The sequence below is a fragment of the Oncorhynchus mykiss genome, chromosome 10, assembly GCF_013265735.2.
Source record: "Oncorhynchus mykiss isolate Arlee chromosome 10, USDA_OmykA_1.1, whole genome shotgun sequence".
Classification (NCBI taxonomy): Eukaryota; Metazoa; Chordata; class Actinopteri; order Salmoniformes; family Salmonidae; genus Oncorhynchus; species Oncorhynchus mykiss.
The window spans coordinates 26,432,228-26,455,391 of NC_048574.1; the positions used below are offsets into that span (position 1 = coordinate 26,432,228).

The 23,164-nt window shown below is 43.5% G+C and overlaps 1 protein-coding gene across 2 annotated transcripts in view; it reads right to left on the minus strand.

The window, feature by feature from the left end:
• Positions 1 to 3,090: 3,090 nt before the first annotated feature.
• Positions 3,091 to 23,164, minus strand: part of LOC110533559 (potassium inwardly rectifying channel subfamily J member 6) — a 106,653-nt gene continuing 86,579 nt past the window's right edge. For both annotated transcript variants that reach the window (XM_021617892.2, XM_021617893.2), the window contains exon 3: positions 3,091 to 5,149. In XM_021617892.2, the coding sequence (XP_021473567.1) occupies positions 4,791 to 5,149 (359 nt within the window). In that variant the 3' untranslated portion in view covers positions 3,091 to 4,790. The remainder of the gene's footprint in view (positions 5,150 to 23,164) is intronic.

The following is a 23,164-nucleotide window of genomic DNA, read 5'->3' on the forward strand; positions in this document are numbered from 1 at the left end:
TTGCATCTGGGCTGGAATAATACATTATGGCCTTTCTCTTGCATTTCAAGGATGATGCTACAAAAACAAAAGAATGGTTGTTTTTTCTTTGCATTATATTTTACCAGATCTATTGTGTCATATTCTCCTACATTCCTTTCACATTTCCACAAACTTCAAAGTGTTTCCTTTCAAATGGTACCAAGAATATGCATATCCTTGCTTCAGGGCCTGAGCTACAGGCAGTTAGATTTGGGTATGTCAGTTTTGGCTGAAATTGAAGAAAAGGGGCGGGCGGATCTTTACATTTACGGCACCTCTATTCTTGTCTATTGTCCGAGTATAACCTTATTGTTACACACAACACAATTCAGAGAAGACCAGTTCAACATAGATAAAAGGCTTAACAATACATGTATTGGGGTCTCAATCAAAGCTGTAATATGTACTGTAGTGCTGATTGGTCCCACTAGCTCATTAGTTGAGCATTTGCATAATAAAGCAATTCAATGCAAGTACTATGAAGTTAAGCATTAATGCTGCTAAACTATCTTAAGTCCATACCCAGCCATAATTACAATATACTATGTACTTTTTCAAGCTGTATAGAGTGCTAATGACAAGTCTTGTTAAATGAATATCGACTCGACTTTGTGCTGTTGCAGTTTCTTTTGGTGGCATTTCTCAACTCTGATTTGGATAATTTTGTGAGAGACAAAACAGATTAATTTTCTACTGTCATCATTTTATATACTTCAAATCAATTGCATGGCATGAGAGTTGAGAAGCTCGAGTAACAAGCAGTCCTGGAAGAACAGGACTTTAGCTTAGCTGTGCTGTTTGGTACATCACTGAAGCAGAGCTGGCAAACACAGTCCCCTCTTGGGGTTTGGGTGCTGTTTGGTACATCACTGAAGCAGAGCTGGCAAACACAGTCCCCTCTTGGGGTTTGGGTGCTGTTTGGTACATCACTGAAGCAGAGCTGGCAAACACAGTCCCCTCTTGGGGTTTGGGTGCTGGTTGGTTGTAATTTACGTAAATAATGGGTTGGTGTGCTTTGCATTGGGCAACCCTCAGTGTTTGAGAATCACACCCCATTCCAAAATAGTGGGTCTTCCCAAACTCTAGCTCTACCATTTATTGGTCCTGTACTGTACCACATGGTTTAAAAGGTGCCCGCCCTTTAGATTGAATAGGATTGTTCCTTTCAATGAATAATTCTCACAATATTGACCACAGTATGAATATATTTCTCAATTTCATTAAATCCACACAAAAGGTAGAATACGATTTTTATCAGTAAAAGACGGTGAGAAGTATTGTTGAAGTTGATTTATGAACCAGTATGTTGGAATGTAATCATGTGAAAGTTACAACTTAATACAACCATGATTGGTATTAAAATGACAAATTAATAAATACAGTCAAATAAAGGAGTCAATATAATAAACATGTCTGTTTAGTTCAGCCTTTGTTCGGAGATGGACAGAAGTCAAATGACTTGCATGTTGATGCCTGCATGTCGATCACTTTACATTAAGCTGCTTAAATACCACATAGCTGAAATATCAACTCTTTTTATAAAATCAAAGTATTTACCAGTAACTACACCTGTAACAAATATGGATTACAATTAAAAACAATTGAAATAGCTATAGACTAACTGCATCATATAAGGGCAACTTAATGTAAAGTGTTTCCAAATGTTCTTCATTGACACAAGTGTGCTATCAGTGACAAGCAGAGCTAAAACGTTCTGCAGTAAAGACATTTCACACTGTTGTAAAGTGATAACATTGTTAGGTCATATTACACTGTTCATTTTTCAAATCAAACATTTTGCCAGAAACACAAATAAATTGCTTTTAGAAAAGTAGTTCTGCAGCAGAAATAAAGTGGGCAAAATATGTGAAAAGAAGAAAAATAACAGCCTCGATCTGCACTTTGTTAAAGTTGTCGGAGTAGGCCTGAATGCTGTTCCCCAACTTCCCCTCACATGGTTTCTTTACATAGTCCCAGTGTGCTTTCATCTGTTCGCTATGGGCCAATCACGACAGTGGGATTCACCTCAGAGACACACTGAAAGATTGAAGCCTTTCCTTCATATTAGAAAAGTGAGCATGTTCGTCAGCGACGATAGGAGCTTTATTGAAATCATTGTCCATCTGCCTGTGTCCATAGAGACTAGAGGTCGACCGATAAATCGGAATGGCCGATTAATTAGGGCCGATTTCAAGTTTTCATAACAATCGGAAATCGGTATTTTTGGGCGCCGATTAGCTGATTTTTAATTTTTTTTACACCTTTATTTAATCTTTATTTAACTAGGCAAGTCAGTTAAGAACACATTCTTATTTTCAATGACGGCCTATGAACTGTGGGTTAACTGCCTCGTTTGGGGGCAGAAAGACAGTCTAAGTATCTGACTGAGCGGTGGTAGGCAGAAGCAGGCGCGTAAACATTAATTCAAACAGCACTTTTGTGCGTTTTGCCAGCAGCTCTTCGTTGTGCTTCAAGCATTGCGCTGTTTATGACTTCAAACCTATCAACTCCCGAGATGAGGCTGGTGTAACCCAAGTGAAAATGGCTAGCTAATTGCGTTTCAAACTTCACTCGCGCTGAGCCTTGGGGTGGTTGTTTCTCTTGCTCTGCATGGGTAACGCTGCTTCGATGTGGTGGCTGTTGTTGTTGTGTTGCTGGTTCGAGCCCAGGGAGGAGCGGGGAGAGGGACAGAAGCTATACTGTTACACTGGCTATACTAAAGTGCCTATAAGAACATCCAATAGTCAAAGGTTAATGAAATACAAATGGTATAGAGGGAAATAGTCCTATAATAACTACAACCTAAAACTTCTTACCTGGGAATATTGAAGACTCATGTTAAAAGGAACCACCAGCTTTCATATGTTCTCATGTTCTGAGCAAGGAACTGAAACGTGTCGCTTTCTTACATAGCACATATTGCACTTTTTCGTTCTTCTCCAACACTTTGTTTTTGCATTATTTAAACCAAATTGAACATGTTTCATTATCTACTTGAGGCTAAATTGATTTTATTGATGTATTATATTAAGTTAAAATAAGTGTTAATTCAGTATTGTTGTAATTGTCATTATTACAAATATATATTTTTTTTTAATGGGCAGATTAATCAGCTTTTTTGGTCCTCCAATAATCGGTATCGGTATCGGCGTTGAAAAATCATAATCGGTCGACCTCTAATAGAGACAGCCCCTTTCCCCTCCAAGACCTATGTTTACATTGCCTTGGTTATACTTTCAGTGAGACCCTACACAGTACCATCATTATATCATGAACCCCTACAGTGCCAGTAACTAGAGGGCCTGCATGGAACTTTCCACTGGGTGGCTATCCACGACACTCACTCCGGCCTGTGGTCTGTAGCATAACAAGACCACCTCATCCCCATGGCAACCTCCATATCTTCAGCTGACATACAGTTGCCTACATTCATGTCTGGCCTGGCTGGTTACAGACACCATTAAAATAATACTGGGTTTCAGATAATAGGCATCTCGGTAAGGGAATATTACGCTTTAACAATGTACATTGACAGCCTCTGATGGTCAGTTTTTCATAACGGAGCTTTGATTCGTGGCCAGACAACTACTGAACAAAGGAGCATGTACTTCCTTCCTGTCATTTTCCTCCTCCTTACTGTGAGGTACAGTACTGCCATATAAGACTGAGATTCCACCACACTCTCCAGCGATAATGTCACGTGAAAGCCCTGTATTCCCAACATGTTATTTACTATGTCATTTTCTTATGAAGAAATTCCTAAATCATATTTGAAAGTAGTATTTGGGCATATGTTGATTTTAATGTTTAGTTATATGACCAAAACAGAAATACGGCCAAAACAAATGGAGAGAAAACAGTCACACAGACATCAACTCGGTTCCGAAGTGCAACTTAGTTCAACTCCCTTCAGTTCATTCTCCCTTCCAGCTTCCATTCCCAACTTAAAGGGTATTGCATCAAGCCTATCCTATGAGCACAAAAAGGTCTTCAAGGAGGGGAGACTTGGACTGATGATACTTGAGGGTCATGGGCGTCAGTTCCCACTACCTCTTGGTGGTATGTTTAGTGGACATGCACAGTCAGGGTCTAACACATCTCTGCCAAGTGGGCAAGGATGTGAGGATGCCATTGGTCTAATAGTCTATAGGGCTTGCATACAGAATTGTTAAGAGTTATTTTGTCTTGCCTATTACAATCAACATTATTCTCTTATGTACACAATATAGAATAAATTAACTACAGTTTTTGTACATGCTTATATATTTCTGAAAACCCCTAATGTAAAGAAAGCTTCGTACATAAGGCATAGAATATGTACAGACCTGGTCTAAATGAATCAGTATCAAACATCTTCCTGTCAAATATTCACACTTCAGCAACAAAACAAATAGTACATACAAAAAATACAAATGCAAATGCCCTAGAATATATACTTTTATATAGGTTTTAATATTCGAATAAAAAATGTATAATAATAATAGGAATTTGTATTTTGAAGAAGAACTAAAATGTTTTCAAAACATGCAATTGCCCGCAGAGATTTCCAGTCCAGCCATTGTCGTTTACCAGCTATCTTTGGAGAGTAAATGACCCGATGAGGGCCTAAGCTGTCTTTGTTGCAGGGCTCCTCGGGCTAGACCGCCCCCTTTTCTGCCCTGGCCCTGACCTCTAACCTGGGACCAGCTCACCTGGTCAGCCAGTCATGAGAAGAGATGCCACAGTACGGTTCACACAGCCCCCCTGGCTCTAGGTTCTCTCGCTCCCCTTTACACTTTGGACTCGCTCTCTATGTTAGCAATGTCACCGTTCCTCTCTGTCTGTTCCTCCAGCCCCTCCTCCTGGGTTACCAGGGTAGTAGTACTCTTCTTCTCGCGGCCTTCAGGTTCCAGCACCCCCTGCTGGCTGAGCTTGCTGGCCACGGACCAGGTAAGGGGCAGGCGGGCGCGGCAATTCATCTCGGTCAGCTCTCTGGCACTGCAGCTGGGTGTGTTGGTCTCATGGATGTCGTGGAAGCTGTTGTAGTCCACCTCGTAGAAGCCATCCTCCAGTGTGAGCACGGGCATGAAGCGGTAGCCCCACTTGATCTCGCTAGTCACGTACGAGCTCCTGGCCTGGCACGTCATCCCTGTGGGACAGAGAGCAGAGGGCACTTAGCCTCCTCTAGAGATGGACAAAAACACTGTCTAGTTGTGGATATGGCTCATTTAATGTCAGCGTCATTACAAGATAATGACACACACAGGCATACAGGAACTTTATGAGCAATAATGTTGTATCATGTTATCATGTCAATAAACATTGTTAAGTGTTAGCAATCAGTGATCTCTGGCTAGGGTCATACGTAAGTTATTCATTGATGATACAGTTGGACACTCAAAACTGAGCACTCATTAATATATCCAGCCCTATCCAGTTCACACAACACTCAGGAAGGGTTGCTGTATTGAACATACTGTACAGAGACTATTAATAACTCTTAACTATGAACAGAGACACTAACCAGGCTCTGGTTTGAGCTTTGATGCAGCAGTACACTAAATGTACCCCAGAGACATACAGTAAGCGTTTATATCCTCATCATTCACGTGCAAGGCTGCACTCTAAGTCTAAGTTCTGTGGACAGTGGTACGGCTGGCTTGTTAAAGCTTGCGTTGCTCATGTATAGTCAGAAGACATACATGTGGTATACAAGCACAGCAGCTGTCCAAGTACTTATTATTTACTTAGTGCATGTGGTGGGTAAAACCTCACTTTCCTTTTTGCATTTGGAAGTTGATAAGCCAGCTCATTTGAAATTCCCCAACATGATCTGAATTACAATAACATGATTTAGGTCTTACTGTTGACTACTGAGCATTGTCTGTCATCTTTCACAATCACAAAACCAAACCAAAGCACTTTGACCAGATTTGATTGTCACTCATTAGAATGAATGGTGCTGCTAGGCTCTGTGTGTAGGCTAAGTGAAGCCACCATTTATTATATTTCTCAAGGAAAACAGGCTACTACTTCAATTAATAAGTTATTGGGTCAAATATAATGACATGTTAAAAATGACTCTAGAAAGTCTCTGAATTCCTTGCCTCATTAGAGAAAATTCAAGTTGGCCATTTAACATATTTTCCTCATTTTACAGGAAACCATCTTCTGAAACATTTGCCGAAAAAATTTAAACAGTAATACTTACACAAGAGGAAGAGCCTATAATCATGAATAGATTAGCCCTCTCATAACTTAGTGATGAGTGGCCTCGTTTGACCTACGTTTTTTCCCCTAACCGGCAGGTTTCATAAGACATCTTAATAAGAAACCGTTAAACAGGCACTGAATGACAAGCAATATCCCAATTTAGATAGTTGTCATGGCTAACCAGCCCCATTGACACGTTTAATGCTGCAGGGCATCGGAATGGCACAATTATTGAGATTATAGCATCAAAAGTGGAGGGAGGTCAATGGGGGATTCATAATGAACATGCAATTCAAGAATAATTGGTGCTCTGGAGCGCAGCCATCAACAGGATATTGAGTAAAGCGAAGAGACGGTATAAAGGACTATATCAATAGTGTGTTTGTGTCTGTATCATGGTGGTGGAGGGAGGGCTGGTACATCTCGTACTGCAGCTCCATTTGGAAGATTATCCTGAAAATGTGCAGAACCAACGAGCAGCTGGTGCGCTGCAGAAACAATATGGCGTACTGTACCTTAAGGGTTCCAGCAACTATGTCTAAGCATGGACGTTGAATAAAATCTGCTGCTTTGAGGTGTAACACACACCGGTCTCTCAAACTACAACACAGACAAAAATAGTGTTTATAGAAATTGTAGAGAAGAAGTTCTATAATTATCCTGCTTGGAAACCATTACAAACTGTTGTTCCTGTCATGCACTCTACATTTCAAAAGTGTCCAGAGCCTTTATTCAAATTCAATTCGACAAAGTGCAACATCTGCATTTCTCTCGCTACAGCAGTTTAATAATGTATTCAATGAAGACATACAAGGGGTGGATTCAAATACATATAAACTGGTTGAGAATTCCCAGCCGCCCAAGATGGAGACAAATTGAGTGGAGTACAGCAATTGTTGTAGGTGTTACTCAGACCCAACAATTACTCAGCTTCAGGAAGCCCCCTCCTGATCCTGACACTATACCAATCACTGGCCCAGTGTCTTTACACAACCTGAACTAAACCAGGCAGGGGAGTGGGCTACCGAGGATGTGAAGCCTTGAATGGGGGCCTGAGACTGTGACATCATTAAAGGGGGCTCACAGTGCAGTCGATAGGTACATCAGTGGCTGATTACTCTCTCACAGCTGAGACCCCTGAGCAAGACACAGGAGAAAAACACTGACGTGCTCAAACGCAGGAATTTCAACGAACAACAGCAACAGCCCAAAGGTGAATGGAGAGAAAGGCAGGCAGACACCCACACACAGTCCTAGCTGAGCACATTTATGTAACCCACGCCCCAGCGCCAGGGCCGATTTCACTGTGTGTGTGTGTGTGTGTGCATGCATGTTTGTGTGTGCCTCTGTGTGTCTGTGCTTGTGGGCACATGTGCGTGTGTAACGGAGATAGGAACAGCTAGCTTAAAATGTCGGCAATGTTGCTATTGAATTGGAGATCTGTGAGGCTCAGAGTCCTTTAGCTAGCTGTTTCAGACTGCATCTGTTATCAATCAGGAGCAGACTTTCACTTTAAATCCCCCAATAAATTACAGTAAGTCAGTGCAAGGTGGCAGTGAGAGGGAGAAGGGTCTGTCTGTTAAGTCAGGGAGGACATTTATAACTGGAAAGACACCCAACTTACTACTGATGTTTAGTATGGATAGGCCTGGCAATGGGGTTATCTTCAAACCCTATCCTGAATGAACACTAACTCCCACTTGGACTGTGGCAATGACAATTAATAAGGACATTGGTGATGCAGAGGGAGAGATTAGAAAGAGAAATCCCCCTTCTAAAGTCCTGACTCACATCTGAGGAGCAAACTCTTCTTCCTCATTCCTAACACTCAAGTTCATTGCATCGCGTGTGTGTGTGTGATTGTGTGTGTGTGTGTGTGCGTGCATGTGTGCGTCTGTCTGCACGTGAGTAAGACAAACCTGGAACATAAATGTCTGGGGGACACGTAGTCTATGACCACACAGTCTCCTCATCCTGCTGTGGCTACATGTGTGTATGTGTTTGTGTTGCATACTGTACATTCACAGCCCTCATAACACAGAACAGGTCAGCCGTGAAAATGGCCACAAGCTGGTCCTGCTTCTCATCATGCCCTCCACAACCTTGTGACCCCTTCCCTGTCACCCGAAACATTCTCCTTCACGCCACTGCTGCTCCGGTCTGTACATGCCCTGGGCTGAATGACAAGGCACCGCTCCCACTATCCATCTGCAATGACATCAGTTGAGCATGCAATACAGGCCACTGCCACCTCCACAATAACACACTGGAGAAATGATTCAACAATGAGTCTGGCCTCACAATGTTCACATCACCAGTTTTTACAAAGTATAGAAGTCTAGTAGAACCTTCAAATTAGGGGGAATGGAGTAAATTGATGGTTTCAAATGTTATCTGTGGTTGCACCTGTCTATTTAGGTAAATCTGACTTGAATGTAGATAATATCAGCTACTTTTCAACAATGACTGTTCTCTACCTAACCTCAGTTATTAGTTTAACATGTAGAGATGAGAAAGACTGGCGCCATATCCACTCAAACTACCAAGGTGTTGGGGCAAAGGGGGACACACAGTAAACTGGTTGCATATTGGGTCTGTGATACCAGAGAGTAGTAATGGCAGTCAGTCAACACCTAAACCCCCCCCCCCCCCCCCCTCTCTCCTTTTCTGACAATGTTGGGGTTTGATTATATGCACTGTAAGTTGGCATCTCCATCTGTCCATCTCCGGCTCCTCATATACTTTACTCACAATGGTGCTAATCAGAGACTACAAACGGGACAATTACACATGCAGCCTGGCCCCTCGCAAACAGTCATTATCCAATGAAACAAAGTGTGCCCCCCTCTGCCCTCTTCCCCCGACACCTAGGTGATTTAGCGTTGAAAAACAGAAGCATATGCAGAAATGTACCTCATTCCTACTGTAAATATGGTAGAGGATCTTTGATCTTATGGGCTATTTTGCTTCCACTGGTCCTGGGGCCCTTGTTAGAGTCAACGGCATCATGAACTTTACCAAGTACCAGGACATTTGAGCCAAAAACCCGGTTGCCTCTGCCAGGAAGCTGACACTTGGCCGCAAGGGAATATTCAAGCAAGACAATAACCCCAAGCACTAATCAAAATCCACAAATAAATTGTTAATTGATCACAAAATCAACATTTTGCAATGGCCATCTCAGTCTCCAAACTTGAACCCCATTGAAAACTTGTGGTTTGAATTGAAGAGGGCAGATAAAAGATATCAAGGATCTGGAAAGATTATGTATGGAGGAACAGTCTATGATCCCGCCCAACGTATCCTTCAATATCATAAAATATTGTAGAAAAAGGCTCAGTGTCGTTAAAGGGAGGGTCCTAGAGTATTGGAAACAGGGGTGCCAATAATTTTGAACACTATCTTTTTAATTACTTAAAATATATTTCTCTGAACAGTTGCTAGTATAAAATAATATAATTTCCCCTTTTTTGCATACAATGTAGCTCAGTGTTAGTATTATTTACTTTATACAGTCTTTTTTGCTCATCTATTATCAAGGGTACCAATAATTACGGACCTGACTGTATAATTGACAGAATTTGAGACAAACATGTACCACATGGCAACACCATATCAAAGTATTGGTCATATTAAAAACAATCAAAATAGAACATGTGCTCCTACGTACAATAAATCTCCCTCTGTAAGAACAGAGTTCTCGCCTAAAGTAAAGCAACTACCCACAAGCAGAATTGTTGGAAGATAATAGCTCTAATAATCAGATAGCTATTGGCTGGTGTGGCCTGCTGTTTAGATAATAGAGCTTACATAACCACAGTGGGCTTTCCTGCTTGCTCACTTCGTATGCTCACAGAGAGTCAAGCTTTACACTCTCTGTCTCTGTCTGTCTTACACACACGCACACAGACACACACACAAACACACACATGCACACAGTAACCGCAGTTGCCACGGCAACCTTACAAACCATCACTGTCGCTTAGAGAGGGAGATAGAAGCAGAAGGAGGGAGGAGGGTGGACTTTTCTTCATGTTCCAACAACAAGATGGGGAATGATCCTTGTCTGCAGCTCTTTTTCCATGTCTAACCGAAATATTCACTGTTCTTTGATACAGATACGGTAGAAGTGATGAAGAGCACTGCTCTAAAGTATTACCTCTGTTGGTAATGGTACCCGAGGTATAGTGCATCTGGGATAGTTACCACTGGTATTGATTTAAGTGAAGTGGAAAGGGCCAAATGCAGCAAACCAGAAGCCTGCTTCTCTATTGCATCTCTACACTCTTTATTTCAACCTCATCACTCCCTCCACTGACCGAAGAGTAATGTGACTGTTTGACCGAATGGCTGCTGAGACACTGAAGACACATAATCTCATTCTAACTTTCTTTAACATATGTACTATGGGTACAACAAAATCAAACCAGAAACATCAAGAAACATCAACCAACCTATCAGAATAATCGGTCTGATATTGCTATAACGCAGTGCTTTGTGGTGGTACATGTGCTATCTATCATTATGTTATGAATGAATATAGATCATGCAGCCAATGTTGCTTATTGTGGTAATCTCTCAGAGAAACATAGACTGTAATAGATTTATGTTAATTAAACCCAGTCAAAATTTGCTTAACTGCCACTTCATCAAACAGTGTAATCACTGGCTCCTGTCAGTGATTACCATCTGACTTCCTTCCACTGCCTGTGCTGCAGCTACGTATATCTTTTCACTGAAATGCACAAAGCTTAAAAAAATAGAACTGGTTCATTCTGACACCAAATCTCACTTTGTTTGATCTATATATCTTTGTCTGTACCCTAATGGTATGCCAGAGATGTGGTATGCTAGGTACCAAAAATAAGAGAACAAAATCAGCTGGGATGTGTTAGGGCCTGCTGACTGCCCCTCCAGAGTCAGCCAGCCAGCAAAGCCTTCCTCTCTTGGACATTTTAAACAGTTAAGAAACAATGAACAGCAGTATATTGGGATCTAAATGATAACACCAGATCCAATCAGTCAACTCCTCAACACTGTGGGTCCTCAAGTAAGAGGGTCAATGTATTTATTAACAGCTGATAACGACCATTGGGAGATTAGAATGATCAAGCAATTTCCACTGCTTCCAACAATCCCCCCTCTCATCATCTCCTGAGAAACCTTTTGTTGTAAATGCCCACAGGCATGAGAGAGGCGGAAAATATGAATTGTAAAACGTTTTTTTTATTCAAAGAGAGAAGATAATTCACATTTTACAACCCACACAATTACATTAGTATTTTATTGGCCTTTTATCATTGTAGGCTCGACCCTAACTTATGTGCTCTCTGTCACCTCTGAGTCTGCATGGCAAATGGTCCAGAAAAACAAGGGGAAAAAACTCAAGGGCCTATCAGCCCTTCAAGAGGCCAAAATGCCTCTCTCTCTCTCTTACAGCATCAAGCGGACTGACTATTGAAATGTGTGTTAGGGATTCTATTGTATCCATGTTTGGAATTTATCTGAGACTTGTCCCCTGAGGAGAACTCTGTACGTATGATCTCTGTGGTAACTTGTATTCGTTTAGAGTGAATCTCAACACTGCATGCACATTTTTTGCACATTTTTTTTTACATTCCTGTTACTGAGCATTTCTCCTTTGCCAAGATAATCCATTCACCTGACAGGTGTGGCATATCAAGAAACTGATTTTAAAAAACATGATTGTTACATAGGTGTACCTTGTGCTGGGAACAATAAAAGGCCACTCTAAAATGTGCAGTTTTGTCACACAACGCAATGCCACAGATGTCTTAAGTTCTGAGGGAGCGTGCAATTGGAATGCTGACTGCAAGAATGTCCACCAGAGCTCTTTCCAGACAATTGAATGTTAATTTCTCTACCATAAGCTGCTTCCAACATTGTTTAAGATAATTTGGCAGTATGTCCAGCCAGCCTCACAAATGCAGACCATGTGTAATCACAGCAGCTCAGGACCTCCACATCTGATTTCTTCACCTGCAGGATCGTCTGAGACCAGCCACCTGGACAGCTGATGAAACTCTGGGTTTGCACAACTGAAGAATATCTGCTTAAACTGTCAGAAACGTCGTTTTAGAGAATTTGGCCTCAGACCACGTGCATAAACCGTCTCAGGGAATCTGCGTGCTCGTCGTCCTCGTCGTCCTCGTCGACCTGACTGCAGTTCTGCGTCGTAACTGACTTCAGTGGGAAAATGCTCACCTTTGATGGCCACTGACATGCTAGAGAAGTGTGCTCTTCACGGATGAATCCCGATTTCAACTGTACCGGACATATGGCACACTGTGTGTGTGGCGTCTTGTGGGTGAGCGGGTTGCTGATGTCAACCCTGTGAACAGAGTGCCCCATGGGGGCGGTGGGGTTATGGTGTGGGTAGGCATAAGCTACGGACAACAAACACAATTGGATTTTATGGATGGCAATTTGAATATACAGAGATACCATGATGATATCCTGAGGCCCATTGTTGTGCCATTCATCCACCGCCATTACCTCATGTTTCTACATGATAATGCACGGCCCCATGTTGCAAGGATCTGTACAAAATTCCTGGAAGCTGAAAATGTCCCAGTTCTTCCATGGCCTGCATACTCACCAAACAGGTCACCCATTGAGCATGTTTGGGATGCTCTGGATCGACGTGTACGACAACGTGTTCCAGTTACCGCCAATATCCAGCTTCGCACAGCCATTGAAGAGGAGTGGGACAACATTCCACAGGCTACAACCAACAGCCTGATGAACTCTATGCGAAGGAGATGTGTCGCTCTGCATGAGGCAAATGGTGGTGACACGAGATACTGACTGGTTTTATGATCCATGCCACTACCTTTTTTTAAAGGTATCTGTGACCAACAGATGCATATCTGTCTTCCCAGTCATGTGAAATCTGTAGATTAGGGCCTAATTAATTTATTTCAATTGACTGATTTCCTTAAATGAACTGTCTCAGTAAAATCTTTGAAATTGTTGCATGTTACATTTATATTTTAGTTTATTTTCCTTTGACAGACAATTCTCAGAACTTTCTTGATAGCCAATTCCTGTAACTCAACTATAGTCTCTACGAATCCTCTTAATGGAGTCAGATATTCAGTTTTAACTGACTTTGATCATATTAATGGCATAGTCCTATCAAGGGAATTATGTTAGTTATACGGTGCCTTCGGAAAGTATTCAGACCGCTTGAACTTTTCCACATTTTGTTACGTTACAGCCATATTAAAAAATTGATTAAATCTTTTTTTCCCCTTATCAATCTACACACAATACCCCATAATGACAAAGCAAAAACAGGTTTTTAGACATTTTTGCCAATTTATTAAAAATAAAAACAGAAATATCAAATTTACGTAAGTATGCAGATCCTTTACTCAGTACTTTGTTGAAACACCTTTGGGAGCAATTATAGACTCAAGTATTCTTGAGTATGACACTACAAACTTGGCACACCTGTATTTGGGAAGTTTTTCCCATTATTCTCTGCAGATCCTCTCAAGCTCTGTCAGGTTGGATGGGGAGCGGTGCTGCACATGTATTTTAAAGGTCTCTGCAGAGCTGTTCGATTGGGTTCAAGTCCAGGCTCTGGCTGGGCCATTCAAGTACATTCAGAGACTTGTCCCAAAGCCACTCCTGCGTTGTCTTTGCTGTGTGCTTAGGGTCGTTGTCCTGTTGGAAGGTGAACATTCTCCCCAGTCTAAGGTCCTGAGCGCTCTGGAGTCGGTTTTCATCAAGGATCTCTCTGTAATTTGCTCCGTTGATTTTTGCCTCGATCGTGACTAATCTCCCAGTCCCTGCTGCTGAAAAATATCCCCACAGCACGATGCTGCCACCACCAACCTTCACCGTAGGGATGGTGCAAGGGTTCCTCCAGATGTGATGCTTGGCATTCAGGCCAAAGAGTTTAATCTTGGTTTCATCAGACCAGAGAATATTGTTTCTCATGGTCTGAGAGTCCTTTAGGTGCCATTTGGCAAACTCCAAGCAGGCTGTCATGTGCCTATTACTAAGGAGTATCTTCCGTCTGTCTACTCTACCATAAAGGCATAATTGGTGGAGTGCTGCAGAGATGGTTGTCCTTCTGGAAGGTTCTCCCATCTCCACAGAGGAACTCTGGAGCTCTGTCAGAGTGACCAGCGGTTTCTTGATCACCTCCCTGACCAAGGCCCTTCTCACCTGATTGCTCAGTTTGGCCGGACAGCTAGCTCTAGGAAGATTTTTTGGTAGCCTTCCTCAGATCTGTTCCTCGACACAATCCTGTCTCGGAGCTCTACGGACAATTCCTTCGACCTCGTGGCTTGGTTTCTGCTCTGACATGCACTGTCAACTGTGGGACCTTATTTAGACAGGTATGTGCCTTTCCAAATCATGTCCAATCAATTGCATTTACCACAGGTAGACTCAAATCAAGTTGTAGAAACATCTCAAGGATGATCAATGGATACAGGATGCACCTGAGCTCAATTTCGAGTCTCATAGAAAATGGTCTGAACACTTATGTAAATAAGGTATTTCTGTTCTTTGTCTTTAATAAAGTTGCAGAAATGTCTAAAAACCTGTTATCGCTTTGTCATTATGGAGTATTGTGTGTAGATTTCTGAGGAAATTGTTTTTTAAAATCGATTTCAAATCAAATCAAAATGTATTTGTCAACTACACATGGTTAGCAGATGTTAATGCGAGTGTAGCGAAATGCTTGTGCTTCTAGTTCCGACAATGCAGTAATAACCAACGAGTAATCTAACCGAAGAATTTCACAACAGCTACCTTATACACACAAGTGTAAAGGAATGAAGAATATGTACATAAAGATATTTGAATGAGTGGTGGTATAGAACGGCATAGGCAAGATGCAGTAGGTGGTATAGAGTACAGTATATACATATGAGATGAGTAATGTAGGGTATGTAAACATTATATTAAGTGGCATTGTTTAAAGTGGCTAGTGATACATTTTTTACATGTATGGCAGCAGCCACTCAATGTTAGTGGTGGCTGTTTAAGTCTGATGGCCTTGAGATAGAAGCTGTTTTTCAGTCTCTCGGTCCAAGCTTTGATGCACCTGTACTGACCTCGCCTTCTGGGTGATAGCGGGGTGAACGGGCAGTGGCTCGGGTGGCTGTTGTCCTTGATGATCTTTATGGCCTTCCTGTGACATCGGGTGGTGTAGGTGTCCTGGAGGGCAGGTAGTTTGCCCCCGGTGATGTGTTGTGCAGACCTCACTACCCTCTGGAGAGCCTTACGGTTGTGGGCGGAGCAGTTGCCGTACCAGGCGGTGATACAGCCCGACAGGATGCTCTCGATTGTGCATCTGTAGAAGTTTGCGAGTGCTTTTGGTGACATGCCGAATTTCTTCAGCCTCCTGAGATTGAAGAGGCGCTGCTGCGCCTTCTTCACCACGCTGTCTGTGTGGGTGGACCAATTCAGTTTGTCCGTGATGTGTACGTCGAGGAACTGAAAACTTTCTACCCTCTCCACTACTGTCCCGTTGATGTGGATAGGGGGGAGCTCCCTCTGCTGTTTCCTGAAGTCCATGATCATCTCCTTTGTTTTGTTGACGTTGAGTGTGAGTGTGAGGTTATTTTCCTGACACCACATTCCGAGGGCCCTCACTTCCTCCCTGTAGGCAGTCTCGTCGGCTGTTGGTAATCAAGCCTACCACTGTAGTGTCGTCTGCAAACTTGATGATTGAGTTGGAGGCGTGCATGGCCACGCAGTCGTGGGTGAACAGGGAGTACAGGAGAAGGCTCAGAATGCACTCTTGTGGGGCCCCAGTGTTGTGGATCAGCGGGGTGGAGATGTTGTTACCTACCCTTACCACCTGGGGGCGGCCCGTCAGGAAGTCCAGGACCCCGTTGCACAGGGCGGGGTCGAGACCCAGGGTCTCGAGCTTGATGACGAGTTTGGAGGGTACTATGGTGTTAACTGCTGAGCTGTAGTCGATGAACAGCATTCTCACATAGGTATTCCTCTTGTCCAGATGGTTTAGGGCAGTGTGCAGTGTGGTTGCGATTGCGTCGTCTGTGGACCTATTGGGGCGGTAAGCAAATTGGAGTGGGTCTAGGGTGTCAGGTAGGGTGGAGGTGATATGGTCCTTGACTAGTCTCTCAAAGCACTTCATGATGACGGAAGTGAGTGCTACGGGGCGGTAGTCGTTTAGCTCAGTTACCTTAGCTTTCTTGGGAACAGGAACAAAGGTGGCCCTCTTGAAGCATGTGGGAACAGCAGACTGGGATAAGGATTGATTGAATATGTCCATAAACACACCAGCCAGCTGGTCTGCGCATGCTCTGAGGACGAGGCTGGGGATGCCGTCTGGGCCTGCAGCCTTGCGAGGGTTAACACGTTTAAATGTTTTACTCACGTCGGCTGCAGGAAGGAGAGTCTGCAGATTTTGGTAGCGGGCCGTGTCAGTGGCACTGTATTGTCCTCAAAGCGAGCAAAGAAGTTGTTTAGTCTGTCTGGGAGCAAGACATCCTGGCAGAGATGGCCGCCTCGCTTCGTGTTTCTAGGAAACTATGCAGTATTTTGTTTTACACGTGTTATTTATTACATTGGTAGCCCAGGTAATCTTAGGTTTTATTACATAAAGTCGGGAGGAACTACTGGATATAAGAGCAACATCAACTCACCATCATTACGACCAGGAATACGACTTTCCCAAAGCGGATCCTGTGTTTTGCCCATCACCCGGGACAATGGATCGGATACCAGCTGGCGAACCAATACAACAACGCCGGAAAAGGGGCAGATGAAGTGGTCTTCTGGTCAGGCTCCGGAGACTGGCATATTGCGCACTGCTCCTGAGCATACTACTCGCCATTGTCCAGTCTCTTGACAACAAGGTTGATGAAATCCGAGCAAGGGTACATGGCTCACTCAAGACACGCTATCGGAGTCGGTACAGCCAGCTGGTTTCTTCGCGCATCGCGCCGACAGAAACAAACATCCTTCTCTTCTAAGAAGAGGGGCGGGAGGTATGCCTCATGATTAACGAGACGTGGTGTGATCATAACAACATACAGGTACTCAAGTCCTTCTGTTCACCTGACTTAGAATTCCTCACAATCAAATGTCGACCTCATTATCTACCAAGAGAATTATCTTCGATTAAAATGACAGCCGCATATATTCCCCCCCAAGCAGACACATCGATGGCCCTGAACAAACTCTATTTGACTCTATGTAAACTAGAAACCATTTTAGAATAAGGCAGTAACGTAGCAAAATGTGGAAGAAGTCAATGGGTCTGAATACTTTCTGAAGGCACTGTATATAATATAGTCCATACATCAAATATTGTTTCACTACATCATCAAAGTGCTGACATGCTTCAAACCAATATTGGCGGAATCAAATAGAAAATGACAACGGAAAAAGAACAGAGCAATAGGCGAAGAGGCTTCCCCTTTCAAAACAGCAGGCTTCTCTCATTTGAGCTCATGGGTTACTCAGTTGTTCTCAGTTGTTCACCCGGACTCTACCCAAACACGGCTAGAACACACTACTCCACCGGATCCTTGCCGTAAGCTCTGGACCTTGGCACCGGATTACCGCTGCTACCGAGTGGCTATAGTGGCTGACGCCTCTGCCCCGAAGCTAGCACCAGTTAGCCGTGAGACAGGCGCATCTCCCGTATAGAAAACATAATTACTACAACTACAATACCTCTTTCGCCACCTGGCTTATATCCTTAGTCGACACGGCGCCCCGCCACACCACCACGACAGGTCTGCCGACGAATACTCCATCCGCTGTGCCTTCAACCGGCCTCCGTCGGAGCAGACGCTTCTACTAGCCCTGTGCTACTAACTTTAAACATCATGTCGCCCGCATGCTAGCGTATTAACGACTACTCCGCGGCCTCCCTGTTTCATCTATTGCTGCCCCCTGGACCCTATGATCACTTGGCTACATAGTTGATACTCGCTGGACTGTCCATTAATCACGGTACTCCATTCTGTTTATATATTTATTTATTTATTTTTACATTTAATCTTTTTTAAATATTTTTTTTTTTTATCTGCCGGCCCCAGCCGTGGACCCACCTCCCACACATGCGGTGACCTCACCCATTATAACCAGCTTATCCAGAGATACAACCTCTCTTATCATCACTCAGTGCCTGGGCTTACCCCCGCTGTACCCGCACCCCAACATACCCTTGCCTGCACATTGTGCCCTGAATCTATTCTACCGCGCCCAGAAATCTGCTCCTTTAATTCTTTGTCCCCAACGCTCTAGGCGACCAGTTTTGATAGCCTTTAGCCGTACCCTCATCCTACTCCTCCTCTGTTCCTCGGTTGATGTGGAGGTAAACCCAGGCCCCACGTGTCCCCAGGCACCCTCATTTGTTGACTTCTGTGATCGAAAAAACCTTGGTTTCATGCATGTCAACATCAGAAGTCTCCCTAAGTTTGTTTTACTCACTGCTTTAGTACACTCCGCCAACTCTGATGTCCTTACCGTGTCTTAGGAAGGCCACCAACAATTCTGAGATTTCCATACCCAGCTACAAAAGTTTATGTCAAGATAGAACAGCCAAAGGGGCTGGAGTTGCAATCTACTGCAGAGAGAGCCTGCAAAGTTCTGTCATACTTTCTAGGTCTATACCCAAACAGTTTGAACTTCTACATTTAAAAATTAACCTCTCCAGAAATAAGTCTCTCACTGTTGCTGCCTGCTATCAACTCCCCTCCGCTCCCAGCTGTGCCCTGGACATCTAGCTTCAAAGTTTGTTCTGTTAGGTGACCTAAACTGGGATATGCTTAACACACCGACAGTCCTACAATCTAAGCTAGATGCCCTCAATCTCACACAAATCATCAAGGAACCCACCAGGTACAACTCTAAATCCGTAAACATGGGCACCCTCATAGACATTGTCCTGACCAACTTGCCCTCCAAATACACCTCCGCTGTTTTCAATCAGGATCTCAGCGATCACTGCCTCATTGCCTGTATCCGCTATGGGTTCGCGGTGAAACGGCCACCCCTCATCACTGTCAAACGCTCCCTAAAACAATTCTGCGAGCAGGCCTTTATAATCGACCTGGCCCGGGTATCCTGGAAGGATATTGACCTCATCCTGTCAGTCGGGGATGCCTGGTCATTCTTTAAAAGTAATTTCCTCATCATCTTAGATAAGCATGCCCGGTTAAAAAATGCAGAACTAAGAACAAATATAGCCCTTGGTTCACTCCAGACCTGACTGCCCTCGACCAGCACAAAAACATCCTGTGGCGGACTGCCATAGCATCGAATAGTCCCCGCGATATGCAACTGTTCAGGGAAGTCTGGAACCAATACACGCAGTCAGTCAGGAGAGCAAAGGCTAGCTTTTTCAAGAAGAAATTCGCATCCTGTAGCTCTAACTCCAAAAAGTTTTGGGACACTGTAAAGTCCATGGAGAACAAGAGCACCTCCTCCCAGCTGCCCACTGCACTGAGGCTAGGTAAGCATGTCTCACGGGCTGGCCAAGCCTTCCTCCTGGCTACTCCAACCCCGGCCAACAGCTCCGCACCCCCCGCAGCTACTCGCCCAAGCCTCCCCAGCTTGTCCTTCACCCATATCCAGACAGCAGATGTTCTGAAAGAGCTGCAAAACCTGGACCAATACAAATCAGCTGGGCTAGACAATCTGGACCCTCTCTTTCTAAAACTATCCGCCGCCATTGTCGCAACCCCTATTACCAGCCTGTTCAACCTCTCTTTCGTATCGTCCGAGATCCCTAAAGATTGGAAAGCTGCCGCGGTTATCCCCCTCTTCAAAGGGGGTGACACGTTAGATCCAAACTGTTACAGACCTATATCCATCCTGACCTGCCTATCTAAAGTCTTCGAAAGCCAAGTTAAAAAACAGATCACTGACCATTTCGAATCCCACTGTACCTTCTCCACTGTGCAATCCGGCTTCCGAGCCGGTCACGGGTGCACCTCAGCCACGCTCAAGGTACTAAACGATATCATAACTGCCATCGATAAAAGACAATACTGTGCAGCCGTCTTCATCGACCTAGCCAAGGCTTTCGACTCTGTCAATCACCGTATTCTCATCGTCAGACTCAATAGCCTTGGTTTTTCTGAAGACTGCCTACTACTACTTTGTAGACAGAGTTCAGTGTGTCAAATCAGAGGGCATGTTGTCTGGACCTCTGGCCGTCTCTATGGGGGTACCACAGGGTTCAATTCTCGGGCCGACTCTTTTCTCTGTAAACATCAATGATGTCGCTCTTGCTGCGGGCGATTCCCTGATCCACCTCTATGCAGACGACACCATTCTGTATACTTATGGCCCTTCCTTGGACACTGTGCTCACTAACCTCCAAATGAGCTTCAATGCCATACAACACTCCTTCCTTGGCCTCCAACTGCTCTTAAACGCTAGTAAAACCAAATGCATGCTTTTCAACCGTTCGCTGCCCACACCCGCCCGCCCGACTAGCATCACCACACTGGACGGTTCCGACCTAGAGTATGTGGACTACTATAAATACCTAGGTGTCTGGCTAGACTGTAAACTCTCCTTCCAGACTCATATTAAACATCTCCAATCCAAAATCAAATCTAGAATTGGCTTTCTATTTTGCAACAAAGCCTCCTTCACTCACGCCGCCAAACTTACCCTAGTAAAACTGACTTTCCTACCGATCCTTGACTTCGGCGATGTCATCTACAAAATAGCTTCCAACACTCTACTCAGCAAACTGGATGCAGTCTATCACAGTGCCATCCGTTTTGTTACCAAATCACCTTATACCACCCACCACTGCGACCTGTATGCTCTAGTCGGCTGGCCCTCGCTACATATTCGTCGCCAGACCCACTGGCTCCAGGTAATCTATAAGTCTATGCTAGGTAAAGCTCCGCCTTATCTCAGTTCACTGGTCACGATAACAACACTCCCCCGTAGCACACGTTCCAGCAGGTATATTTCACTGATCATCCCCAAAAACAACACCCCATTTGGCCGCCTTTCCTTCCAGTTCTCTGCTGCCAGTGATTGGAACGAATTGCAAAAATCGCTGAAGTTGGAGACTTTTATTTCCCTCACCAACTTTAAACATCAACTATCTGAGCAGCTAACCGATCACTGCAGCTGTACATAGTCCATCTGTAAATTGCCCACCCAATCTACCTACCTCATCCCCATACTGTTTTTATTTTATTTACTTTTCTGCTCTTTTGCATACCAGTATCTCTACTTGCACATCATCATCTGCTCATTTATCACTCCAGTGTTAATCTGCTAAATTGTAATTATTCGCTCCTATGGCCTATTTATTGCCTACCTCCTCATTCCTTTTGCACACACTGTATATAGACTTTCTTTTCTCTACTGTGTCATTGACTTGTTTGTGTTATTGGCTTGTTTATTGTTTACTCCATGTGTAACTCTGTGTTGTTGTCTGTGTCACACTGCTTTGCTTTATCTTGGCCAGGTCGAACTTGTTCTCAACTAGCCTACCTGGTTAAATAAAGGTGATATAAATACATACAATATTATTATTTTATGACTCATTTACATGTATCAGCTGATATCATCCATAAAGAGAAAAAAGGAGGAAATGGAAAGACGGAGGAAAGAGATTGATATGTTTGGCCTGCCCTCCAGATCCGAGCCAGAGAGTTACAGGATGAGTCAAGAAGCGGGGGACAGATATCTCTCAGAGCAGTTTCATAGCAGGATCATTTCTAGTTCACTCTTTGACCCAACCTTTAATGGGCATGTTATGAGTGGATGTATTTGAGCTCCCATTTTCATAGGATTTTCTGTCTGTTATTTATAAAATAACAGTATCAGAAACTACAGTGTAATGATTTCTTACATTACAACTCAAGGCCAGACAAACTCTCACTGCACCCTGTGCGATGAAAAATAGAACACTATACAACAAACAAACCATACTTTTCATTTAAATGGTCTTTGTGCAAATCATATAAGCTCACTCACACGCCATACAGTACAACACCCTGCATTTATTGAACTCTTAGGTCCGTATAGAACCAGTTTCAAGGATGCCATATACAGAAGTATTGTTCCAGAAAACATCCTGAAATGTGCTTAGTGTTGGCATTTTGTTGGCAGCATTTTTTAACAAGGTCCTGTATTTTGTAACGTGTGTGCACAGCTTCTGACAAGCTGCCAAATTCGGTCATGTCTATCTCTCTTTAGGGCTGCCCTGTTAGGTTCCGGTGTGAACCAGGTGTGGAGACCTGCTTCTCACCCCACTAAGTCACTTAGCTGCTTTTCTGCCACCTCCAAAAAGAGCCTTAGAAAATCCTCACTGCAACTTCTTTGAAACAGTGTTTTAATTTATGAAAATGCCTGCTTGTGTTTATCCTTTTATTCTGACCACCATGTCTTGCTTCCAAATTGTCTCGGACGGTTTTGTTTTGTCTGAGTGAGATTCAAGCAGGCTGGTAAACATAACCTTCAAATATTTTTGGGGCATTGTCTGCAAGCAAGATGCACAATACATCTGGTATTTGGACTGGAAGTAATTAGTCTGGAATTCTGGATAGGGCAGTGCATTTGATTTCAGTAACACATGGATATGCACTGAGGTCAAGCCAAATCGAATGCAGTAAAGCTAGACTAACCAACAAACTAACCAGCAATTTGAAGCACGAAAAACATACAGGTCTTTTTCACCTCACAATGGATACCGTGAGTAAGCTTGTGTCAAATAGTGTGTGTGTAATATGTGTGTGTTTTCATATCAATGCTAAAGGAAATACATGTGTGCTATCTGTAACCTGTGTGCACACCTGGCTGCACTGTGCCTCATAGTTTTATTCCACACTGAAGACTATGGCCTCTTTACTGCTTGTGTAATCAGGCAAAAGTGTCTGCAGACAGTGTTTTCAATGGTCCATGTGGTTACACAACCAGGGATGCACCTGCCTTTTCCTATTGGTAATGAAAT